The 8,792-nt window shown below is 42.2% G+C and overlaps 1 protein-coding gene and 1 long non-coding RNA gene across 5 annotated transcripts in view; one reads left to right on the top strand and one right to left on the bottom strand.

The window, feature by feature from the left end:
* The first annotated feature begins 4,818 nt into the window (after positions 1–4,818).
* On the top strand, positions 4,819–7,802 carry LOC143522634 (5-hydroxytryptamine receptor 1B-like). The gene has a single exon (XM_077016361.1). The coding sequence runs from the start codon at positions 5,326–5,328 to the stop codon at positions 6,475–6,477; it is 1,152 nt and encodes a 383-aa protein (XP_076872476.1). The 5' UTR covers positions 4,819–5,325; the 3' UTR covers positions 6,478–7,802.
* A 57-nt stretch (positions 7,803–7,859) lies between these two features.
* The window catches only part of LOC143522641 (uncharacterized), a 4,804-nt gene continuing 3,871 nt past the window's right edge, over positions 7,860–8,792 (bottom strand). For all 4 annotated transcript variants that reach the window (XR_013133085.1, XR_013133086.1, XR_013133087.1 and 1 more), the window contains exons 5-6: positions 8,664–8,752; positions 7,860–8,547 (exon numbers count right to left, since the gene is read on the bottom strand). This is a non-coding gene — a long non-coding RNA (uncharacterized LOC143522641). The remainder of the gene's footprint in view (positions 8,548–8,663; positions 8,753–8,792) is intronic.

Below are 8,792 nucleotides of genomic sequence, written 5' to 3'. Positions count from 1 at the left end.
CACGTGGCTTCAGAGTCTCCCCAACACGTCCACAACATTCACACAACAGTGACTTTATGATTCAGAAATAATTATCAGCTAGGCTGTCATTACGGTTCATAATAATCTAAACGTATCGAATGTTATAGAGTCGTGCTGACGATTTACGAGTTTGTTTATTTGTTTTTTTTTTTTTTTTAGTATTTTAGAGTGAGCTCAAACTTGGTATAAAAAAATGAAACATTTTGTAAATTATATCGTTCCGTTTTTAGCTACTCAGAATTTAGAGGTCACTTCAGGCTCTGCAAAGGACAAGTTGACGTGTGTAGCGGACACTACATCACCGTATGTCTCATAAAAAGGACGCTGGCTTATTGGCTGCATGTGTGCTGCATGTCTGCTGGGTTCTCTGTGCTAGCAGGGGGGTCACCACTGCCAAGCTGAGCACCTGAGAAGCAAAGCTGCTCTCTGGGAACATGTTGAGTAGAAAGTGTCTGGTGGTGCACTACCTTCCCCAGACATCCTGAACAGGTTGTTCGTGTGCTGTTAAAGAGTTGATTAGTTGGCAAATGTTTTGTGTTCTTGTGACATGCTTTGATTTTTTTATCCAGTAATATTGCATTGTTATGTCTACATCCAGACATGATAAAAGGTTTGGATGTATCTCAGTGAAATGTTGCTAGCAAAATATTAAGTGTCTGAGACACTTCTTCTAAACTGTAAAATCAGTCATACACTTACTGACTGATATTCCCGTGTAACCATTGCCTGTAGTGTCAGTACACGGTCCTCTTGTATGGGATGAACATGTTTACCAGTTTGTGTGTGTGTGTGTGTGTGTGTGTGTGTGTGTGTGTGTGTGTGTGTGTGTGTGTAACATTTAGTAAGTTCTTGTGAAGTTCAGCAGAAAAGTGTAGTCTTGTGTCTTTTCTATGAACATGTGAGTATTGTCATAGATAAAAGTTTGTACTGATGTCAAGGAAAGTTCTAAAGTAATGATTCTGACCAGATACTGTACCTTGTTGTGACTCTTGGCTTGGCTGGGGGGACGAGAGCCCAGCCTGGCTAAAGATTGCTAGACGGCGCCCCACACTGGAGTGGAGGACTGGGTGTAATTTCCTGGAGGTTTGGCCACAAGTGTTGGTGTGCGGGATGGAAGGGGCTTGTTTGGTGGAGTGGGACACTGGATGAAGATTGATTCCCAAAGAGGTTGCAGAGGCATTCACCAGCACTGGCACTATTTATTCTGGGGATGCTGGGAACATGTGGCCACCACTATCTGAAAAGGCTCATTTTGATTTCTAAAAGGAAACATGAATCTGAGAGGCAGCTGAACTGAACACAACACCCGGTTTGTCTTCCTCCCCTAGCGCTGTTCAAAGCAAAGTTGTGCCCATGGTCAATCATATTCAAAAGCTTCTATGTCAGTTTTCTTTATATAAATGCAGAGTGTACCTGGCCCAGAGCTTTGTGTAGTTCTGACTTGATTCATTATGTACTGTAGCTCAAATACTCTTCATCTAGAGAAGAACTTAAAATTAATAAACTATTCCTAAAACCATTGCTGTTGAATCATACCAATATTATACACTCATTCTTCAGCCTTTCTGTAGTAATTTATAATATTTTCTATGTATGTATATGTGTGTGTGTGTGTGTGTGTGTGTGTCTGTCTGTCTGTCTGTATGTGTCTGTCTGTGTGTGTGTGTGAAACATGTATACCAGAAAGAATAATAATGAAATATAGTACAGCTGTACCATAGGGGCAAATGTCTACTCTTAATTTGTTACAATATGCCAAATTAGCACTCAAAACACATCTTCCTATTAAGCAGTGATTGCCTTGTTGATTTAGTGAGTGGTCTCCATCCACTCAGAATCCACGTATTTCAATTAGCAGTGATTGCCATTGTGTGTGTGCCATTTGTGTTCATTATTCCACTCCTAAGTGCTGTGTGTAAAGCTGCGATTTGTAAATGCATGTATTTATGTATTTATTTTATTTTAATGATCAGCATCAGTGATATCAGTAAGATGGCAGCGGGGGGTCAGTTTGTACATATATAACACGTACTGGGAGCTGCTGGATCTTCTGCCCTGCTTTAGCTGGCACAGCAACGAAGAATGTAGCAAATATGACTCCCTAATAAATAACAGAGGTAATAATAACAGAGGTAAAATGCGTTTGCTATGATGGGTTGGACTGGGTCGTGAGGTGGTTTATTAAAAGAACAAACAATATTATGACAAATATGACAACACTGAGCAAAGGCAAACCGAACAACTCTAATGACACCAACCAGCTACAACTATCTGAAAACAATGACAAATTAGGGAAAACATGGACGAAACGTAGACATAGAAACTAGACAGTGATATAACACAAAATAGAGAACCCACAAGATACAGAGAAACAAACTTACAATAACCGACAAACAGCAAATACAAAACATGGGGTTTAAATACACCTGAAAAACCTTGACTGACAGGTAGGGGCGGGGCTAGTTGTTACAGCATGTAATGGTGTGCCCGTGCCTTCATTGGATAAGATGAATTACACAGATCAGTCGTGACCATGAATTAGGGTGTGTTTTGACTTGACTGCTTGGTTTGAATAAAATGAACCCTGGTGTGAATTGTTCTGTAAGAGAAAGTAAGAGTGCTGATTTTCAAACGTATCCCTGGTGTAGCCCAAATAAGTGGACCAAGACCCCTTGAGCAGGTCAGTTAGCTTAAAATGCAATTGTGGTGCACTTCACTTGACATATGAACTCAGCACAGTCCAAAGGCATCTAATGAACCAAGCGTAGGACATGATGTCACAAGATGGATAGTAAACACCATATGAGAACTGATTGGTGGTAAAGAAGACGAGCACAGGGCAATGAGCAGGTAAAACGCTTCATTAACATTGTGGTTCTGTGCGAGCAACCGTTTGACTTCCCTAGAGGGCACTGAGCTTTCATACCTGGCCGATTAAGCAGAAACACGGGGAAGGATCTACTTTGTTTCCATGGAGAAACACAGGCAGCACCAATGTCACAGAACTGCCATAAAACTACACTTCTGGCCATGACACCACTTAAGGAACGTTTTGTTCCTGAGTGTGCATGCGCTCGCCTGACCTGGCCAAGTGGAACACTACTGTGCATTATAGGAGAAGAAAAAAACCCTTTCATGCAAGATACAGTCTCAACAGCGCAAATGTCACGAGGCGTTCAGAAGATTCAACGACATCATATGTCTTTTGTGGAATGATATTTTTGTTGCACGTAACCCCTTCCTTGTCCTGGATTATACGTAAAACATACAACATATACCTCGTTTCATCTTCAGTGAAATGAAAATCCTGCATGAAACGATTACATTTTCAGTGTTGTGTGATTATACCTGTTACATGGAAAGGATGTAAAATAACATTTTCTGTGCAGTTATGAAAGAACAGGCCTGTCAGGGGGTGATTTGAGATATGTACCCAATACTACTGCAGCTAGGAGGAGAGCCACCGTAGAGGACTAGATATGAGAGTGATCTGGACACTACACGCCCCTACACCCCCTGTGAATCACATGGTGTTTCAGGATGAAATTGAGAATTGTAGGTCTGTTGGTCTCTGATCAACAATTTTAGAGTTGAACCTTTGGTTTAATCTTCTCAGCTGATACCACTTCGAGCTTAGCTGAACGAATGACCTTCAAAAAAACACCATACTACATGCCACAGTCTGGAACAAGTGTGCAAGGCAGTGTTTCTGTGATTATCAGAACATGGACCAGGGGATTGAAGAATCCCACCAGGTTTATCACGTCTAACTCAAGGACAACACTATGTCCAACAATGTTGGCATGATATTACACAGCAAAGAAAAGTTCTGCCATTGTATGTTTGCATTAATGTATATTTGTATTTTTAAAAGTAAACTTAATTTGATCAATTTATCTTGGTGATTTAATCGGTGTATGCTGATATTTTACTTGCTTTATACTGTGTATCTCACATTATTCTTCCAATTTCCAATTGCATTATTACTAAACTTTGTTTACGTTTTATCCATGTGTATATTTTTTCAGATATTATATTAACTAGAAACATTACTCAGTTCAATTTGATCGATCTAAATTTCCTTCAGACATTGAGTAAAGTAGCACAATTCTGTGGTTGCTTTATGTTAACTATCATAGTGTTTAGACTATTTGCCCTGCTGGGTCCTTGAACTACGAATGTAAATGCACTATAAATGAACCCTTAGAGACACATTTTCCTCTCAAACTCTCAGCTTGTTGGCTGTGGCTCTAATGAGAAGCAGGTCGGGCTTAACCATAAAAGCCGTAACCTACAGTTAGTGTCCTTTAACGGTTACTGTAGTCCAGAGTTTCACACTCCCGATTTAGAAACCTCTCCACACTGCAAAGTTTTTAACCGTTTTAATAACTCTGTTCTCGTTTTCTCTTACAGCTATCTAGGAGATAAATCTGATTAGAGCTGCTACAACACTAACACATCATTTGGAAAACTATACAGTACTGGACAGGTAAAACCTTGAAAGATGGCTGTGCTGGACCGTACTGAACAGGAGCGCTGTCCATTGTCCTGAAGAACATCACACGTAACCCATTTAGCCTAAACCATTTCTGTTGAGTGGACTCAAAGCCATAAAAGCGAAATTATTATAAATGTTGCCTGTGTGTCACGTTTGAGAGAAACCTGATCAAACCCTAGGGCATTATGACCCGGTAGATGGTGACGACTCTGGCGCGGCTTGGGAGAGTTGCAGCGCGCACTGTTAGCGCCCCCAGTGTGTATTCACGTAGCCAGTGCGCGCGGAGCGCATAAAGCTGAACGCGAGGATCCAGCAGCATCATTAGAACTTCTGAAGTAGGTTAGGGTACAGCAAGACGGGCGCTGCTCCTCACAAAAAAGAGGAGATGACAAAATTAAAGGCGAGGTGAAAAGAACACGACTTTCCGTCATGGCTGTTACTCGCAAGGCGCATCTTTTACGCACGGTAAAAAATAAAGACCAACTCACTTGAACAGCGTGGAATACAAATATATTTTCGTTCATGTTTCGAACTTGTCTGCATGCAGTCGAGGGAGCCGAACGGAGTATGCCACATGAGATATGAAAGAAAACACCGATGAAGATTCAGAAGAACAAGACTTACAGGTTTATATGTCGGTTTGTTTCACTGACGTCCCTGCGATGCGACGAGGACGTGTACAACATATGTGCGTAGCAAGACCAAGATGACACGGAAAAAATACAGAACATAGACAGAAAAACATTTTAAACTTAATGCCTGACGCGTAGAATCCACTTCTGCATCTGCGTTGGTAACGACGGATAATGGAGCGATCCAGTCAGTTCAAACCAACCAGTGTCATCTACGGAGAGCTCTTAAACATCTCATCCAATTATACAGATTCAAATTACACGGACAAAACAGGAGAGGATGATGCAAACCTTGTTGTCCAGGCGACTTTGGCCATATTATTGTCTCTTTTAACATGTGCGACAACATTATCAAACGCGTTCGTCATTGCGACAATTTATCAGTCAAGAAAGCTGCACACTCCGGCAAACTTGCTGATAGCGTCCCTGGCCGTCACAGACCTGCTCGTGTCTGTTCTGGTGATGCCCATAAGCATTCTATACACGGTAAGTCACACCTGGACACTGGGACAGGTCATGTGTGATATATGGTTGTCTTCGGACATAACGTGTTGCACGGCGTCCATCCTGCACCTGTGCGTAATTGCGCTGGACCGCTACTGGGCCATAACGGACGCAGTCGAATACTCCAAAAAGCGCACTCGTACCCGCGCGGCCGGTATGATCGCCATTGCCTGGGTCATCGCAATCTCCATCTCCCTGCCGCCTTTCTTCTGGCGACAGGTGAAAGCGGAGGAGGTCACGAGCTGCAACGTGAACACAGATCATATTTTCTATACTATCTACTCCACCTTCGGGGCTTTCTACATCCCAACGTTACTGCTGATCGCGCTGTACGGCAGGATCTACGTGGAAGCCCGAAAGAGAATTTTGAAACAGTCCCCCAAAAAAACAGGCAAGAGACTCACTTCTGCACACCTGATCACGAATTCACCGGGATCCGTGGCGTCGACGACCTCCTTAAATTACGGGACGACCGAGACGTCGTGCTGCGATGCGGCGGTGTCGGCCAACCACCAGGTGAAAGTCACGGTGTCCGACGCGCTTCTGGAGAAGAAGAGGATATCCGCGGCCAGGGAAAGAAAAGCGACCAAAACTTTGGGGATTATACTGGGCGCTTATATCGTATGCTGGCTCCCGTTCTTTATATATACGCTTTTAGTGCCTGTTTGTCCGACTTGCACTTTTTATCCGGAACTGTTTGATATATTCACCTGGCTGGGCTACTTAAACTCGCTGATAAATCCCATCATTTATACCATGTCAAACGAAGACTTCAAACAAGCGTTTCATAAACTCATACGGTTCAAGTGCTGCAGATCCTGAGATAATACTGCACCACAAAAGCTGGATAAAAACGCGATGGCTCAGTCTGGTAAATCTCCGTTATATTAGATGGGAACTGGGAGATCTAATGAGACACGGGGAGACCAGTAAAACAGAACTTTACCCCTGGTCGTAATTAGATACCAATAACTTACGCACATTGTCGCTTAAAAGCAACGCCAGTCTTTGGGGAAAATCGATTGATTTAACTTGGTTCGGTTTTAAAAAACATGACCATCAGATATTAGAGTAACACATTCCGTGTATTTTGACGCCCTTTATTTTAAGTCATTCATATTCTGACCATGGAGTATAATCTAGGCTATACGGGGCCGGGAAGGTAAACTCGAAGGGTATAGTCTCATAAGAAAAACGCTTAATCAAAAAGGCATAAAGACGGAAATGTGTAATCGGGTTTTGGGTTTTTTGCCGTTAACTAAGACTGTTGTTGAAATGTGAATTCTCAGAAAAAGGATTATGAAATAGCCCATAATTGTTAATTGCTCAGTTTCAAACGACTCAGTGTGTTGAGACAGTCCTAATAGTTGATTCAACTGTTTGTAACAAAAAAGCCATTAAGCCTACTGCATTGTGCGTGAGATATGTAGGTGGCTGGATGGCGTGTGTGTGTGTGTGTGTGTGTGTGTGTGTGTGTGTGTGTGTGTGTGTGTGTGTGTGTGTGTGTGTGTGTGTGTGCTTGCGTGTGCGTGCGCGCATTCATGCATGCATAGAAGCCTGAATATCTATTGTTTGCTAATTTGTCTATTTGTATATTTGCTTTCTGTATTTATTTATTTACTTATTTATCTATTTATTTTTTATTTGCTTGTTTATTTATTTGTTCAATTATTACATTGTGGGTAGTTTTTGCGGGCAGCACTGATCTAAACTCTGAAAAATGCTGATGGTCTCAGAAATCAGGAACCTGTGTCTGTCTGAGGACCACAGTCTTCACCACCATCTGAGAGGAACTGTATTACCACAACGCACGTTTGTGTTCGTGAAAGTATATTTGGGACAGCTGACAATTCTAAACATCAAACCGGACCTAAATGTGAGCATGAATGACAAGACTGCTAATCAGCCGTAAGTTTGGTATGGAGCACCGTTGAGTTTAGCGGTGTGTGTTTATACCAACACAAGCAGAGGTCAGCACAAGCAGCTCTTCCCATCTGCAGCTGAGCAAAGCTGCAGAGTTGTTATGATGGAAGTCATGTTTCAACATAGCTAAAGCTGTACCATACGCTTCTGTGCATATAACCAATGTCTGTAACTACCTTGGCAATGTGGGCTAAATTCCAATCCGATGGAGTCAAATGAACTGCTGCTATTACAAAACATGAAAAGAAAATAAATACATTTAAAAAATGTAACTGACGATGGAGAATTTGGTAATTTATTGAAAAGTGGTTCAGATTTTCATGAAGCAAAGCATAGAAAAAGTGTTAAAAAGGCACCAAGTGTATACATGAGATAAGTAAATAATTCACTTTCACAATACTCAGGAAACATAAATAGGCATTTGCCCTTTTCTCTTTGGTTCAGTTGACGTCAACAGCATGTTTCTGCATTTGTATGTGAGCCTTTTTAACCCAAGAACACAGGCAAGACCCCAATTAACACTTGGCAAGCCGTCTCAAAAGCGTTTTGTGTAAGAATTGGTTGAAATGGACGTGACATAGTTACACTGAGAGTAGGAAGCTTTTCAAAACATATTTGTGCATTCCGAACAATAGTGTCTCAGACAAGGTGATGTGTAGGAAATGAATGTTTGGCATCCCTGAGATTCAGCATCAACGTGACTCTCACAGAGAAAATTATCTTTAATGAATGGGAAAGCAGAGGGGCAGTTCACCTCCCTGGGGAGTTCATTTTCACAGCGTTTCTTCAGTTTTCTAATCACAGATCTGCGAGATGAGATTTCTCCCGTCCCTCCTGATCTGGGTTGAATAATGCTGCTTGAATAACCTCAGACGGGAGACGGCTGAACCTCACCATCTTCCAGGCACATGTTTGAGCGCAAAGCTCATTAGGCGGCTCTGATAGGGTGAAGGAGGTGAAAATGAAGATCTGAAATGAGAGTAACCGTGGTGTGATGGGAGTAAATATTTGCGTTTGCCTTCGATGGCCACCAGATAAACAACATCAGCAGGTCACACCAAGCGGTGGGGGTGGGGGGCTTGTACCTTCTGATGAACACAGAGATGCATCTCTTCCATATACTGGACAGCTCCTCGTTCTCGGGTTCCTGAGACACACCGTGTTTTCGGGTTGGCTGTGGTTCAAGGAAAATGATATTATATTAGCAATCTCTC

This window comes from Brachyhypopomus gauderio, chromosome 9, assembly GCF_052324685.1.
Source record: "Brachyhypopomus gauderio isolate BG-103 chromosome 9, BGAUD_0.2, whole genome shotgun sequence".
NCBI lineage: Eukaryota > Metazoa > Chordata > Actinopteri > Gymnotiformes > Hypopomidae > Brachyhypopomus > Brachyhypopomus gauderio.
The sequence above is the reverse complement of the archived record's forward strand: the minus strand, read 5'-3'. Positions and strand labels throughout refer to the sequence as shown.

Bases quoted from the DNA above. Each gene is read 5' to 3' on its own strand.
- LOC143522634 (XM_077016361.1), top strand. From the start codon at position 5,326: ATGGAGCGATCCAGTCAGTTCAAACCAACCAGTGTCATCTACGGAGAG.